A 17,498-nucleotide genomic window follows, 5' to 3' on the forward strand; every position below is an offset into this window, starting at 1 on the left:
GAACACACACACACTAGTGAGCTAGGGGCAGTGAGCACACAAACACCCAAAGCGGTGGGCAGCAAACTCCAGCACCCGGGGAGCAGAGAGAGTGAAAGGCCTTGCTCAAGAGCCCAACAGTGGCAGCCCGGAGCTCTAACTGCTTATTGCTGATTGGTCAAGTCCTGCAACTGAAGTCAAATAGTGTTTTAAAATATGATTGAGTATTAAAAATATATAGATATAGATATAGATAACAGATACAGTCTCCAACTACAAAACGTGAGTCTTGAATAGTGTGTGATTGAATAGTTTATCATGGACAGGTTGTTGTCGGCTTGCTATGCCTTGGTTTTGATATTATCAGCAGGTGTAAGGCCTCCTCCAAACTCATGACAAAACAAACACCTCTCACCAAGACAATCCCCTTTCACTTTCTGTTATAAAGTACAGGAGTGTGGTTCAGCTTCGGAGGTTTTTGCTTTGGGTTTGGCTTTGGAGGTTTTTAGCAGAATGTTCAACATGTCATTTGGAGGCATCGGGAAAAGATCTACTGAGAAAACAACAAGGTGGAAAGAAAGGGACTGCTTTGACACCAAATATGACTCAACATGGGAGGATGAAGATGATGGCATTGACGAAAGTAAAGGGGTAAGATTTGAGTTATATTTATGTTTGCCTTTTTATTCATTAATACTGTTGTTTGTTTGTTTGTTTGTTTGTTTGTTTGTTTGTTGTTTAATTCACATTGACAAGTTTAACCTTCAAGTTTATTCTCTCAGCTACATCCACAAGCCTGTTACACTGGTGAAACGTTTACGGGTGGGAATTGTAGTTTAATGTGGGTAGTTGTAGGCTTTAATAACTTTAATAACTGTTTAGTAATATATTACAGAAGGTCTGGACTAGGTGTCGTCGAGTGTATTACAAGTTTGTGTGACCCACTGCTTTCTGTTCCTCCTGTTGGCCGCTAGAGGGCGCCAAGGGAGAAAAAGGGTCTTTTACGGATGAATTTTGTTTTTATTTCATTATGATTTTTTAAAAATGTAATATACATGTAAAGTATAATACTGCATTAGGTAAGCAATCAATTAAAACATGGCAGGATATTTTCGTGTGTTTACAGCAAGGTTTAAGCCTGCATTTTGGCTACTGATTGCTGATTGGTCAACTGAAGTCAAGTAGATTCAAGAAGATACAATATGAATATGAATTTTTATTTATATATATATATATATATATATATATATATATATATATATATATATATATATATGTATTTTATATATATATATATATATATATATATATATATATATATATATATATATGTGTGTGTGTGTGTGTGTTTGTATATATATATATATATATATATATATATATATAGAGAGAGAGAGAGAGAGAGATCCATTTATTTGCTTTAAATATTTTTATAAAAATCCAAATGCATTTTGTTAAAGCATAGACTATTAAGACTCATGGGTCATGTTACCACCATTGCTGTTTTGTCTATATGTTCTCAGATACCCATGCGTTGGAGCTACAGTGCAGACAGAAATACGAATGCAGCAGAAGACATGCAGAACTTTAGGCATATGTTAAAGGTAAGCTTTATCATACTTTGCAGAGATGTCTTTTTTTGTGCTTACAAAGTGAAGTTGGGTCACTGGACAAGAGTTGTGAAACATACATTCAGGTCCATCACCGTACTATACATTTTTCAGCATTTGTCTGAATTTGAGCCTCTTCTGTCACATCATTGATCAACACCAGTGTCCCAGCTCCATTGGCAGCCATACATGCCCATGCCATAACAGTGCTTCCATCATGTTTGACAGATGATGTGGTATGCTTCTTTTCATTCTTGGTTTCATCTGTCCAAAAAATCTTTTTTCCAGAACTGGGCAGTCTTTTTTGTTTTGTAGCAATCTAAGCGGGCATACTGAGGATTCCCCTGAACAGCTAATATATGCAAATTCAATATTCAAAAGTTTTAATCAACTTCAGACCATTTGTCTCCTTTATTTGTCATGGAATAACGTGGGAAAGGGCCACATCAGACTATGCATTTGCTTATGAACTGGTTGTCCAAGTACTTTTGAGCCTGTAAAAACTTCTTGAATTAACACCAATCCAAATACTTACGGACCTGACTGTATATGCACTCCTAATATCCTCATGGAAAATATTAATGCTAACAAACTGCTCATGCCACACTGAAAGAGAGAGATTATACTTATCTGTAACCATAACTTTTTAAACTGTTCTATTAAACACAAAGTGCTGCTATTCAGACATAGCAAACTAAGCAGCGTCTGTTCTGTGTGTAGTGTTTTGTGCATCTGGATAACACACCTCGTCTCTGTACTGTTCTCTGTACTATTCCAGAAAGTGGAGAAGACGTTAAATGCTGGAACAGTAAATGCGTACATGTGTTATCGTGTGAGTATTTCACTACTCTTCTTCCCTTTTTTTTCCTTCAATTCATCTTCTATTTTTCCCCACAATGAATCCAGATGTTCTTTTAAATGGTTGTTTTTGTTGCACATGAAGGAGATACCCAACCTGCTGTTTTACCAGAATAAGAGGCCGTCTCAGCCTGATGGTATGACCTGTTCTAGACAAGTAATGATAAGTACTGCTGTTGGACACAATCCTATTCAAGAGTAGTTTACTCTTGTCTTGTCTGTATCTTCAGGTGTGTTCATTGATGAATTTCATGAAGATTGGTTTGGTCAATACGATAGACTGGAATGGGTGCACTCCTACATTCAGTGGTAAGCCTCTAGTTCAAGAAAGAAGCGGCCTTGTCCCAGAATACGTATATCATCACAGAACGAGAAACACAGCCTCAGTTTTATTCTGTATTTCTGTTAATGTAATTTATAATTATTGTTATTATTGTTGCTGTTATTGCTATGACTATGATTGATATTATTATTAGTCTTTGGACTGAAAACAATATTTTTCTTGATATTGGAGGAAGGTAACAAAAATATCTGCAAACCAAAGTGACTTTGCTAACCCCATACTTTAACCCATTAACCATTGCCCTAATTTCAAAAAATGACTCCATAGGTTGTTTCCAATTCAAGAGAGAGGACTGAACTACAATTCATTTGTACTTACTCCAGAAGAAATCAAGGTGTGTATTAAAATCTGTAAAGCAGTTAGGGGGGAAATACATTTTTAAAGGTTGACCACCCAAAGGTCAACCTTGCACCAATTAAAAAGGATTAATGGGTGGCTTCAGCCCCATGTCTAGGGGAATCCACCTTCTGGTCCTCTGAAGTACGGTTCCTTTCAGACCTCAAACATTATCCACAGGATTGTGTCCAAGAAATTCAGTGATGCCATTCAGAAATATCATCTGTCAGGATTAGATTTTTCCCAATTTTTGGATCAGGACAGAAATAAGGTGTTGGGGATGGGGCATCTTAATCAGGCAACGTCTTCCCCCAAATTAGCCCAATACTGCTGTTTAACAGTTCTGCTCAGTCAAAAAAAAATCATATGTTCTGGGTATGATGTATACTGGTCATTATCTCACCATCTGTGCAAGAAAAATGTGTTTGGTAAAAGAAATTATTGGATACCGGAGGAAGTAGTATGCAGTGTGAAAATGCAGAATTGCAGGGTTTTATCCAATTATCCAATATCTGCAAAAATGCTGGGTCAGATATCGACGGGAAAGCCATATTTTTTTATTGTGTCATTATTTTATTTGTTTGTTTTTGCAGCTTTTCCGTCAGGATAATACGGTGAAGAGAAGACTGGTGATGTCTTATAAGCTCATGCTGGACTTCTACGGTATTGAACTGCTGGATGAGAGAACAGGCAGCGTACACTGTGCAAAAAACTGGAGAGAGCGATTTGAGAACTTAAACAGGTAAAGTGTCTATCAGTGTCTTTTCAGTGTCTATCTCCTTTTTTATATGAAATAGAAAAAGCAACAATAACCTTTTTTTGTCTTTTTTTGTTGTTGTTTTGTAATGAAGCCTTGATTTGCAAAGAAATGTGCATTTTCTTTTTATCGTCATTTTATGCATCAAGATAATAACTGCATTTTATATTTACATTTCATCCTGAAAACATTGAGGTGTGAAAATCATTACAGATACAGTTTAATACAGAATATTGCTTATGTGACGCTCTACAACTTTGCTTTACTGTCTGATGCCGTAGATACTCACACAACAACCTGCGCATCACACGCATCCTGAAGTGTCTGGGAATTCTGGGACTCAAGCACTACCAGGCTCCACTGGTCAGGTTCTTCCTCGAGCAAACTCTGGTGAAAGGAGAGCTTCCCAGAGTGAAGCAGAGTGTTCTAGACTACTTCATGTTCACTGTCGTGGAAAAGTCAGAGCGGAAAAAACTGATCAGGTTTGCTTTTCAGAACTTTAAGCCATTAGAGGAGTTTGTGTGGTGTCCTAAAAAAGTCCAAAGAAGATTTTTGAGGGAAAACAAACCCCAAACAACAGGGCACAGTGACTCGGCTTGTTCAAAACCAGAATCTGATGCCCAAGCTAAGGGAATCCAACCTAAGAATGAGGGAACATCAGGTGTTTATAGTGGACAGAATGCCATTGCCATTTACAAATGAGTGACATATGAGTTTGTCCAAGCAGATGAAAAGATGAAGAAAGTGAGAAGAAGAGTTTTTCTTTCATCTTTTGATGATTGTAGTTTGGGTTTCTTTGATTGACATAATTGTTTTTAATTTATGAGTCGGTATTGTGGTGATGGATGTTTTATATATTGTTTTAAATGTTTTAAAGAAGTAAAACAAAGAAAAAGGAAGATTTTTTAAAATACATTAATCTTCCCTTTTGTTAGTTTTACTTCTTATGTTTTTGACAATTCGCCGAACAAATCTGCATTTCGGATTTTTGAACTGGTGGAGTTTAAGCCAGCAAAAGGTAGAATACAGCCAGTTAGTAACTGCTTTCATGCTCCTTTCATTAAACATAAAGCTAAAAAGAACTATGTACATAAGCATCCAGCAAAAAGAAGCACCTGAATTACAAGTTAGCACATGTAATTATTAGTTTTATGAGTAAGGCCGCTTGCTTCCTTTTGTGGACTTTATATGAGGAGTTTAGGACCTAAGCTTGACCCAACATTAACACTTATCATGCTTGGTCATTGAGGTCACTCTGTTTCTTAAAAACAAATGAGAATGCATCCACAGATCTGATAAGAACCGCACTGATGCAACAGGAGTTACTCAACACTGTCGGAAAAAAATGCTTCTAACTGTACAAACAATATAACTACAGCCACTAAGGTACAACATGGTCCTTAAAGTTCCATTGTGTACCGTAAACACCACACTACATTCCCCTTCCCAGGAGAAGCTGCATATTTTTATAGCCAAACTGGTTTTAAATAAGAACATACAATAAAATCCTGTGGTCACAACAGAGTGTATGGAGAAAATGCAACTATATTGCACAGTAATATTCACTAAAGGTACCGAAGACCGTTGACCACAGACCTTAGTGGCAGTTTTGTGGTAAAAGAATGCAGCAGGACATAAGAAATACCGAAATATTGAACTAAATCAATAAAACTAAAGAAATGTAAATGTTTTTTGCAAATTAATTCTCTAAACTGTTCGTTTGATATGTGTAACCTTATGTGCATTATAATCTCATATAGAATTAGTGTAAATAAGTGATAAATTAATCATAAAAACTGTTCTTTATTTCCATAACATTGTTATTGTCTCAATATTATTGTCCCTGAATAAATTTCTTTCAATCCACGCTTGTATACTGGCCATGCTCATGATGTGTAAAAGTCAGTGCTAAAATGAAATAGCACTGTTTTTTTGTATAGCTTCTCATACAGCTTGATAAGCGAAGCTGGCAGAGCAGGTTCATTCCTTTAGGTTGCGGTGTACAATCTGTAGATCATGCTTTATCGTTTGCCTTCAATCTTACAAAGACACTTACAGCTGCACCTGCTGCACCCACCTTTTATAATATATAATATAATATAAACCAAAACACACAAACAGACTGAATGAAGAGTATGATGTGATGTTCCAGATGTGGTATACAACAAGGCTACATGTATTCCTGTTAAATGCAAGGCTGGCTCTTTAATATTACACCAGAATGATGAATTACTGCATCAGACCAAACTAGAATCTTTTATGTCTGAAAGTGAACTTATTCTGATGGCAAAACTTTATGATGTTTTGCTCAGAGATGGGTACCATTTCTTTTAAACACCATACACTCTACAAATACTCATTTCCATTAAGAACCATAATCCTTTTCACCTTATTTTTATTAGTTTGTTTGTCGATTTTCCCCTTTTTCTCCCAATTTGGTACTGATAATTAACCCACCCATTCGTAGCTCCCCTAGCACTGGCAATACTCCCGACACTGGAGGGTGAGGACGAAACAGGACTTTAAGCCAGCCACCGCCTAGTTTCAAACTGCCACCGATGCACCATTGCCGACAAGCCGACAAGCACAGAGGTCAGAGCTGGTTCTCCAGCTCCACCGCACCAACAAACAGAAGACTGTGTTGACCAACGACACTTTTAGAGTGATGAGGGGAAAGAGCATGGCCAATTGTGCTCTCTCAGACTCCGGCTACTGATGGCAAAGTGGCATGGCTCGGGATTCGAACCCGCAACCCCCCTGGGCCATAGTGGCGGAGTTTAAGAAAGAAATATCTTTGTAAAACCCACTCACACAGTTTTATTACAAAGATGCTGACAGTCACTCATGTTTTCTAATTTGGGATTTGTTCCATTCACAAGGACAAGGGGATCCATCATTATGAGAGCTGAGCTGTGAACAAATCTTCAGAGAACCTTTTAAAGGTTTATTTGAGTTTGTCTGCTTATTTAAAGGTTGTAGCACTTTTATTGTTAAGAGTATAGCATTCATTGTTCCAGTGAAACCAGGAGGCCCATTCTGTCCTTATCTCAGAAAGCAGCAACGTGATGTCCTCATACACAAACACAGGACGGTACACAACAGGAACTGCATTGGCAAACAGAAGTTACTTACACAAATGTAATGGTTGCAAGATGCCTGACTCAACATCATTGCCCATCATGCTCTGTCATTTAGTTCACTCTATTTCATAAGAATACATGAGCACCTCATCTGTAACATGTTTCCTGCAGAACTTGCAAAGACGTGCAACAAAGGTTCAAACAAATGTCAGAAGGTACATATTTCTAGAAAGTGTTGCCACTTTACCAAGTTCCGTCACCCTCAGTTGAGCAGAAACTGGTTTGGATGCTCAGGAACCACCCAAGAACCAAGCCTCAAGGCCTTCAAGCTTGACTGAAGTTTGCAGCAAAAACTCTAAGAACTCTAAGAACTCTTTACCAGCTGTTAAGCATGGTGGTGGTAGCATCATGATCTTATCAGCAAATAATGAAGGACTGTGAGGACTGTGTAAAAAAAACATCCTCAATCGTCAATGAAGGTAGAGATTAAATTTATAGGATGTTAGACTGGGAAGAGGGGGGGGGGTTCAGGCATATTACTGCTTCTAAAATTCAGCTATGTCCTAACACCACTATAAAACATGAAAGCTAAAATGCAATGTACCCATATGATGGCACACAGCCTCAGGAGGTTAGTAACAGGAACTGCAGTTGAAGCTAGTTACACATGTAATGTGTTTTGAAATAAGTGGGCAAGAGGGGGCAAAATCTGGCCTTTGGGGGCTTCCTGAAGATGATGTTTTAAAGTATTCAGTGTTTTTTATCTGACAATTGGACAAAAATGCCAAATGAAGCGACAGAAGATGTACTCTTGAGGCTACAGGGCTTGTACTGGCCTTATGGGAACATGTTTAAATCCTGTTTAATCACAGAAATCGCACATCTTCGTGTAATGTGGTGCTCACTTACAGCGGGGTTTGAACCCAGGCCGCCACACTTCACAGACACCGGGAAACAGACTTGGGAGGGACACACACAAAGGGGAGTGACACACACTCAGCCTTCACCTCGAGACTACACAGGCACACAGATACACACACCACCAGAATCAAAAGATCCAGCAGTGGGGCACCTGGATCTGTGTGCCTATATAGCCTACTGCCCAGGTGTAGGGAATTGGGCTCAATCACTGGCTGGGGTGACTCGGGGCCTCCCCCTGGTGGCAGGAGGAGGCCTTGCCCTAGAGCTACCCCTTACACTTCGTCCTCATCTGTGAACCACTCGTAGTATATAAATGACGGTTTACTAGTTTTATTCATTTATTTAACTTTTTTTTTCATTTATTGGTATTGGTATAAATAATAATCCATTACTGTGGTTGCAGCTCAAGCCCACAATATGAGCTCACCTCCCGACCTCCTGGCACAGCTGACATTCATATATTCACAGGATCGCCTTTCACTTTCGGTTCTAGTGAAAGGAATCGGTGCCTCGCTGTGTTACACTGTGTTAGTTCAGCTCACTGGTTCTGCAAATATATATATGCTGTCCACAGGTTTCTGGTTTCTTTATATTAGGCATTCACAGGGAATAAAGTGCAGCTGATTTAATAAATATCAAAATAAACAATAGAGTGACATAGTAGCCATATTTTTAAGTGGTAGTTATGTATGTAAGTAAATAAATAAGTACAAATATCACTGTATATAACCATTTTGAATAGTGCACATTGCCAATTCTATGCTAGTCTCTTAAAAGGGCACATCAGCCATCTCCACTGTAGTGTGATTACTGTAATTATGATTATAATAGCTGACTTTCATAATGATACATTTATAAGGTACGATTATAAGGATTAGTCCAGAATGAGCAACTACAGTTTACAAACCAATGTGATTCCCTGTAAAATGGGCTGACAGGTGACAGGTGAGTGTTTTCTGGTGATCACATATGTGATAATCATTTCTGACTGGTGCAAATATCATGCAAAAGAATAAGAATATGTGTACCTCATTAATAATGAGGGTTTTTTTTACACCAACAAAACAAGGCTTAGGCTGTTCCATGCAGTAAGCACTGTGTGAATGTCTTATAGAGGCATTGTAAACATACATAAACATTATATTATACAGAAGGAATGGAGGTATTGTAAACATACATAAACATTATATTATACAGAAGGAATAGAGGTATTGTAAACATACATAAACATAATATTATACAGAAGGAATGGAGGTATTGTAAACATACATAAACATTATATTATACAGAAGGAATGGAGGTATTGTAAACATACATAAACATTATATTATACAGAAGGAATAGAGGTATTGTAAACATACATAAACATAATATTATACAGAAGGAATGGAGGTATTGTAAACATACATAAACATTATATTATACAGAAGGAATGGAGGTATTGTAAACATACATAAACATTATATTATACAGAAGGAATGGAGGTATTGTAAACATACATAAGCATTATATTATACAGAAGGAATAGAGGTATTGTAAACATACATAAACATTATATTATAAAGAAGGAATAGAGGTATTGTAAACATACATAAACATTATATTATAAAGAAGGAATAGAGGTATTGTAAACATACATAAACATTATATTATACAGAAGGAATAGAGGTATTGTAAACATACATAAACATTATATTATACAGAAGGAATGGAGGTATTGTAAACATACATAAACATTATATTATAAAGAAGGAATAGAGGTATTGTAAACATACATAAACATTATATTATACAGAAGGAATAGAGGTATTGTAAACATACATAAACATTATATTATAAAGAAGGAATAGAGGTATTGTAAACATACATAAACATTATATTATAAAGAAGGAATAGAGGTATTGTAAACATACATAAACATTATATTATACAGAAGGAATAGAGGCATTGTAAACATAATATACAGATCTGTTGTGATGTGTTCATCACAATTCATGGCATTGTGAGCAGGCATCTAGTTAAGCCTTCTTCTAATCTCATGACATAGCTGAACTGCCTCCCACTCAGACCAGCTTTCAGTTTCTGTTAGCAGGTATTAAAAACAGATGGGTGTGCCTATGTCTACCCAGCGATCGTTTATAAGCACTGTGTGGACGAGCTGTTCCTGGCTTTGGAGGTTTTTCTTAAACGTGGTCAGTCGGGCTTTAATCATGTTTAGATATTCTGTGAAAGGTTCAGGGCACAGTGAAAGAGAAGACAGAGAGAAAGACTACTTTGACACTGAATACGACTCCACATGGGAGGATGAGGAAGATGATGATGATGATGATGCCGGTACTGACGAAACCAAAGGGGTAAGAGTATGACAGTTATCTAGCTATATTTTATTAATCACTTTTATTTTTAAAACACTATATATATATTTTTGACCATTAAAACCCTCAAGTTAACTTTGCAGCACACTTTCCTTTCGTCAACCACTGCTGGCTAAATCGAAAGTTCCGGGGCTCTCGTTAAATTCGCCCAACCTGTTGTGGGCACTGTATTAGCGCTACTATTTAAGCAAAAACTAATAAATAATTAAAACTAATAACTTCAGACCTTTATTCTATCGCTAAGTGCCGCAACATGCCGATAGCTATGCCCAGCTAACTAGGGCTAGATAGCTGTTTTTGTAGCAAAAAACACTGAAAAACACTCCAGTAAAAAGTTCCTCAGTCCTAGAAACCTTTATTCACCGTCTGTGAAGGACTGTAAGAGAATGTCAGGGATCCGTGTAGTCGAATTTAGGACAAACACGTAGCTAAGCCGGTTTATGAGGAGCCCAGCCGCTGTCTGCTCCTCCCATTATATGTCAAACACCACTCCGGACACTAGAGGGCGCGGCCGGGCGAGTCCTTATTAAATAGGACTATACAGTGGTGCTATCCATACATAGCATTAGCACCATTAGCTTTGCTACAATTTCAGCTGATAATCAGCCATTCTGCTCTAAAGTGTGCAGTGTTTTGTGCGTCTGGATAACACACAGATCACATATATTTTGTTCCTCAATTAATCCATCTTCCATATCTCTGTATATATATTTGTATATTTGTATTCTGTATTTTTTATTTTTTTTTGCTTATATTTCTATATTTTCATATTTTTATATTCTATTCTTTAACTTAAATGTAACTTATTCTATTTTAATTTTCTTCATTTTTATTTTATTTTTCTTTTGCACTTTTGCACTTTACTTCATTAAGTTAAGGTTTAGTTTAAAGGTTAAGTTTAAATGTAGATTTTTATTGTATAGCTTGATGTGGGCAGACTGTCAAAAAAGCATTTCACTGCAAGTTATACTGTGTATGACTATGTATGTGACAAATAAAATTTGATTTGATTTGATTTGATTTGATTTGATATTGTGGTCTTGTTATACTTGAAGGAGTTACCCAGCATAGCTACCCAACCTGCAGCCCAACCTGCAGCCTTCTCAGTTTGCCTTTAAATGGACCTAGTGTTTCATGAATGAACAAACTTTTCTTTCTTTTATTTTGGGAAGTAAAAATGCTTTAAATATTTTAAATTAAATTAAATTAAAATAACCTGGCACATTTTTTCATTTTCTACAGTAAACAGGTTTTGTATAGTAGGACACCAGCACCAGACTTTCGCCTCACACTTAGGTCTTCACTGTTTAAAAGACACAAAAAGTCCTGTAACTAAGGTTGAATAATATTTTTAAAATATCTATGGACTATTTTAGGATCTTCTGTTTCTAGAACAAGTACTTAATATAGTTTATAAAGTAATATAATACATTTAAAATGACCTTATTTTGCATTCAGGTTACTTATGAACCTTATGCCCTCATATCCTTCCTATAGATCAGTTTTGCACATTTTAATATTAAATATGCACATTAAATATGGCATGACCAAAGGTTATTTACTTGTTAACATATTAACAATTAATAAGAAACCTTTGCCCTGATTCTACATTGCCTCTCCCTGTCTGTATTTTCTTAGGTCTCCATTAAATGGAGAGTCGGTGCACACAGGAACACATATGCTGCAGAAGACATGCAGAACTTTAGGCATATGTTGAAGGTAAGCTTTATCAAACTTCACAAACACTCAGATGATTTTATGCCAAAATATGTATGTGATATAAGATGTGATTGTTTTGTTTGTTTTTGTGCTGAGTTGAGTTAAGTCAGCAGGACAGGAAGAAAGTTTTATCTGTATTTAACAGAAAGCAGTGCTGTCCAGACACAGCTTGTTAGTATATAAGTCATATATAAGCTTTTAATCAGTGTGTGTAGTATTTTGTGCATCTGGATAACACGCCTTGTCTCTGTACTGTTCTCTGTACTATTCCAGAAAGTCAAGAAGACGTTAAATGCTGAAACAGTAAATATTAACGAGTTTGATGATCATGTGAGTATTTCACTACTCTTCTTTTACATCAGTGGTACAAACCACATCTTTTCCCTTCAATTCATCTTCTATTTTTCCCCACAATGAATCCAGATGTTCTTTTAAATGGTTGTTTTTGTTGCACATGAAGGAGATACCCAACCTGCTGTTTTACCAGAATAAGAGGCCGTCTCAGCCTGATGGTATGACCTGTTCTAGACAAGTAATGATAAGTACTGCTGTTGGACACAATCCTATTCAAGAGTAGTTTACTGTTGTCTTGTCTGTATCTTCAGGTGTGTTCATTGATGAATTTCATGAAGATTGGTTTGGAGAATACGATAAACTGGAATGGGTGCACTCCTACATTCAGTGGTAAGCCTCTAGTTCAAGAAAGAAGCGGCCTTGTCCCAGAATATGTATATCGTCACAGAACGAGAAACACAGCCTCAGTTTTATCTGTGTGCAGAAATGAACACAAATAAAAATTGCACAAATTGGCTATTTGCTATTTGTAATAATAAGTAGCAATTATGATTTTCTCACTCTCTGACGTGTTGTAATTGTCCTAATAGAATAAAATTGACTCTATAGGTTGTTTCCAATTCAAGAGAAAGGATTGAACTACGATTCTTACAAACTTACCCAAGAGGAAATTAAGGTGTGTATTATCATATATTATGTATTACAGTAATCTGTACTGTTTTAGAAAGGCTTTTACGTTACACTTTTAGAAATAAGTTAAAATTCATGTCATCTTAAAATTCTGACAACCAGCTGCACAGCTTTTCTGAGCGAACCCAGCTTGAGACTACTGGAGCTGCCTGATTCCGGTCATGCATTTTCAGTTCTGCATCTCAGTGAGCTTTAGTTTATGTAAATCTTACTTTTAAAAAGTGTCTTCCTCCTCAGAAGCTGGATAATAAAATAATCAATTATACTTATAATATATATAATATAATTCAGTTGTCTGTATTTTCTCAGGTCTCCATGTGATGGAGCCACAGTTCACACAGATAGGGGTGCCGTATGGGAGGGGGGTTGAGCATAAAACTTTGCTTATGTCAACTGTGATGTAAAAAGTAGTGCTGTCAATTGATTAAAATGTTTAATGGAGTTAATCACAACAATATTCTGCGATTAATTTTGATTAATCACAAGTTACATTACTGGCTAGCGCATCCTTACATATTTGGGCGGGAGAACAGTCAGCTTTTTTTTCATATAATATCTCTCTCTGTACTTTTGAGAACTCAAACAAGACAAAGCTCAGAGATCGAACACAGAAGCTTTCATAGAGAAAATGCTTTAATTTAAGAGATAAATAGATGATGACGGGGTAAGAGAAGGAGAGTTGGTTATGAGATTGAATCCATATTTCAGCATAAATAGAGTGTAGTCTACCCTCTGAGCTCAGTAGTATGGACACTGTGTTTACATAGCTAAATAAAAGCCACTATGTGTCACTGGGCTCTGTAAAGAGAGGAACCAACGGGAGGAAATTGGGGGCAAACTTTAGTTAAAAACACATTAAAGTTTGCAGATTAATTGTGTGCGTTAACACACTTTTTACTAGTAAAAACGAATGCAAAATGTAAAGTTTAAATAATTAGTTTCAACATTTAATGTAAGTTTAGTGGGTTATGTTTTGTGTTGTTTAAGAATGTTTTGTTTTGTGTTGCTTGAGACTTTAAGAATAAAAAAAATGTAGGACACCATGCCGAAGTTACTTGAGTGTTTGAGTAATTTGAACACGATAGCCTACTTTAAGTTGCTAATATTAAGTGAAGCACTTTAGTTAAAAACTAATGTTTGACTAATATTATGTTGATTATATGGAAAGAAAGGGTCTTATTGTGTCATTATTTTTTTTTGTTTGTTTGTTTTTGCAGCTTTTCCGTCAGGATGAGGCGGTGAAGAAAAGACTGGTGAAGTCTTACAAGCTCATGCTGGACTTCTACGGCATTGAACTGCTGGATGAGAGAACAGGCAGCGTACAATGTGCAAAAAAATGGAGAGAGCGATTTGAGAACTTGAACAGGTAAAGGTTTCCAATCCCCTTTTTTTAAAATGAAATGATAAAATTCATATCAATATTAAAAGTAAATTTAAAACCATGACATTTGAAGGGTGCAAAACTAGGGTGCAAATTTTAACATGCTTTGACAAAGAAAAAGACAAGTTGACCTATTTGATTTCACATTAAACATTAAACAACTACATTGATCATTTGTGATGGGCACAGATGGAATTTGGCTTCCGCATTTATCCCATCTGTGCAGTGAACACACACACAGTGTGCGCACGTGCCTGGGGTGGTGGGTAACCATTGCTGTGAGGGGAACAAAGAGGGTGAAGGGCCTTGCTCAAAGGCCCAACAGTGGCCACTTGCCGAGCCGGGGTATCAAATCAATAGCCCTGAACTCTAACCGCTGAGCCACTACTGCCTAGATCAGGGGTGGACAGTTAGATTCCTGGAGTTTTTCCTTTTCTTGTTTGAGCACACCTGATTTAACTCACCTGTTAATTGCCAGGTTTAATCTGTTAGAGCAGGGAAATCAGCAAACTGTGCTGGACCCCTGTCCACTTTTAGTATTTATTTACATTTACATTTACGGCATTTAGCTGACACTCTTATCCAGAGCAACTTACAAGGTTACTCATATTACACAGGTGGGCCAGTGTAGTGTTAGGAGTCTTGCCCAAGGACTCTTATTGGTGTAGCGCAGCATAGTCACCCAGACTGGGAATTGAACTCCAGCCTCCCACATGGTGTGGTAACTCAGTGGCAGGTAGTGGTGTTATCTGTTGCACCACACCAACCATTGCGTGTGGCAGTTTTATTTCAGCTTTGTAATGAACAAATCATTAGCAAAGATATTTGAATTTTCCATCTGTATTGTGGCATTACACATTTTTACATTTGTCTTTCCTGAAATATCATTATATACAGTTTTAATACAGAATATTGCTTATGTGACGCTCTACAACTTTGCTTTACTGTCTGATGTCGTAGAAACTCACACAACAACCTGCGCATCACACGCATCCTGAAGTGTCTGGGAATTCTGGGACTCAAGCACTACCAGGCTCCACTGGTCAGGTTCTTCCTCAAGCAAACTCTGGTGAAAGGAGAGCTTCCCAGAGTGAAGCAGAGTGTTCTAGACTACTTCATGTTCACTGTCGTGAAAAAGTCAGAGCGGAAAAAACTGATCAGGTTTGCTTTTCAGAACTTTAAGCCATTAGAGGAGTTTGTGTGGTGTCCTAAAAAAGTCCAAAGAAGATTTTTGAGGGAAAACAAACCCCAAACAACAGGGCACAGTGACTCGGCTTGTTCAAAACCAGAATCTGATGCCCAAGCTAAGGGAACCCAACCTGAGAATGAGGGAACATCAGATGTTTCCACTTCTCCTGGTGTTCAAGATAATGGAGGGGTAGGAGAAGAAGGTGGTGAAAAAGACCCACCTGAAGAAATGGAGGTTACACCAGCCGAAGCAATCTCAAGCAGAAATACTGAGGAAGTGACGAATGAAGGCCAAGAACTCCAAAGGCCAAAAAGTCCACCAGCAGTCCAGTCTACTGATGAAAAGGGCAACGTAACTAATCAAGAGTCAAAAGAAGATCAGTGTCAGTCTAATAGTAACGTACTTCATAATAAAAATGATACAGCTGATCCAAAATCTCCAAAGCAGGATGGCCCAGATACACATCAGAGTAATACGTACTCGGCAGTGCAGCATGCTGCAGAAAATACAGATGACATGACTAAAAACGAGGAGAATGGGCATTAAAACTGAGAACATGGGTCTTAGGGTCATGTGAATCATATTATTGACAACAAAAATAGACATTTAATGATCATATTTTCTCTAAAAACTAACATTTTACTAACAAATAACATTTTTATTAATGTTTCTATAGTTTATTATCTGTTTCCACAAGACTGCACGAATGTTTTTTAGGTGATTTTACAAAATGTATTTTATGGATGAGCTGATGTCAATATGATGACAAATATGCATTAAAAAGGATGTGCTGAAGTTCTCTGTGTTAAGGATGCGTTATCTCTTTAAGCCATCGTGCAGCCATTATTAGAAGTTCCTACTTACGTCTTTGGAGCGTACAACGTGATTTCTGTTCACAAGGTTTTGGCCAGAAACAGCATGAATGCAATAATTATTTGGCATCATTGCAACAAAAAGAGCAGCGTTTGAGCATATGAATCTTGGGTGGGATAGTGATGGTCGTGTTAGTGGAGAGGTTGTTCAGACTGCAACATTCATTTGAATTTCGGACAATTGGCTGACACTCTTATCCACTTCTATTCAAAGTGTTACACAGGTAGGGCAATGTAGGGTTAGTATGTAGTGTCTTGCCTATGGACTCTGCCCATTGGTATTGTTACGCACCCACTACGCTGCACCAACCACAATATATGTGTTCATGTGAGTTCATATATGTTGCTGTTAAAAAAAACACACAACTAATTAAAAATAGTTTTTTTTTAATCAGACACCCCCAATTTGGCAAGGGTGAGCAGACCCCTCTTTTGGCCAGACATGTCCTCTCTGTGGAATCTAAGCTCCATTTCTAAGTTGCTGAAATGTTTTTTGGGATTTTGCATTTTTGGGATTTTATTAGACATTGGTGTTTACCCACCACACATTCTGTCTACAGATTTATACAGCTTTAAACATGTCTCTCTAAACAAGCCCCTCTTTAAGGTCTTCTGGCCCTCCATAACTGGTCTTTATGTATCTGCATCTACATCCCTAGACACTAGACAAACTGTTTTCCAGCGGGTGAGAAGAAGATTGTTTAACAAGAGCAGTGCATGGCGATTAAGCACAGCCATCTTTTTTTTTTTTTTTTTGTTAAATTAAAAGTCAAAATTTCTCTTTTTTTCTTTTAATAATATTGGTACTGTCAATTAACCCACCCATTCGTAGCTCCCTCTTGCACTAGCTAGGCTCCTGAAACTCTGAGGTTAAGGAATTCAGCTGTAGCTGTGAAGTCTGGGCATAGCTGGGAAGCAGACTTGGAGAAAAGCTCCACCACACCAGGTGACGGAGGCTTATGCCGGCCAACATCACTTAAGAGTAATGATGGGGGAGAGCGCCATCTACCCACCTGCAGAGAGCACAGGCAATTGTGCTCTCTGGGACTCTGGCTGCTGATGGAGAAGTCGGACCACACAAGGAGAACTGAAAA

General features: G+C 37.4%; 2 protein-coding genes across 2 annotated transcripts; both read left to right on the forward strand.

Annotated features, from left to right (window-relative positions):
- The first annotated feature begins 435 nt into the window (after positions 1-435).
- Positions 436-5,720, forward strand: LOC140543003 (opioid growth factor receptor-like). The gene is made up of 8 exons (XM_072665995.1): positions 436-630; positions 1,503-1,583; positions 2,368-2,421; positions 2,533-2,584; positions 2,678-2,756; positions 3,058-3,124; positions 3,720-3,868; positions 4,165-5,720. The coding sequence occupies exons 1-8, from the start codon at positions 493-495 to the stop codon at positions 4,583-4,585; spliced, it is 1,041 nt and encodes a 346-aa protein (XP_072522096.1). The 5' UTR covers positions 436-492; the 3' UTR covers positions 4,586-5,720.
- Positions 5,721-9,985: 4,265 nt separating this feature from the next.
- Positions 9,986-16,327, forward strand: LOC140543334 (opioid growth factor receptor-like). The gene is made up of 8 exons (XM_072666418.1): positions 9,986-10,238; positions 11,898-11,978; positions 12,252-12,308; positions 12,439-12,490; positions 12,584-12,662; positions 12,882-12,948; positions 14,180-14,328; positions 15,304-16,327. The coding sequence occupies exons 1-8, from the start codon at positions 9,990-9,992 to the stop codon at positions 16,076-16,078; spliced, it is 1,509 nt and encodes a 502-aa protein (XP_072522519.1). The 5' UTR covers positions 9,986-9,989; the 3' UTR covers positions 16,079-16,327.
- The last annotated feature ends 1,171 nt before the right edge of the window (positions 16,328-17,498 follow it).

This window comes from Salminus brasiliensis, chromosome 21 (assembly GCF_030463535.1).
Source record: "Salminus brasiliensis chromosome 21, fSalBra1.hap2, whole genome shotgun sequence".
Classification (NCBI taxonomy): Eukaryota; Metazoa; Chordata; class Actinopteri; order Characiformes; family Bryconidae; genus Salminus; species Salminus brasiliensis.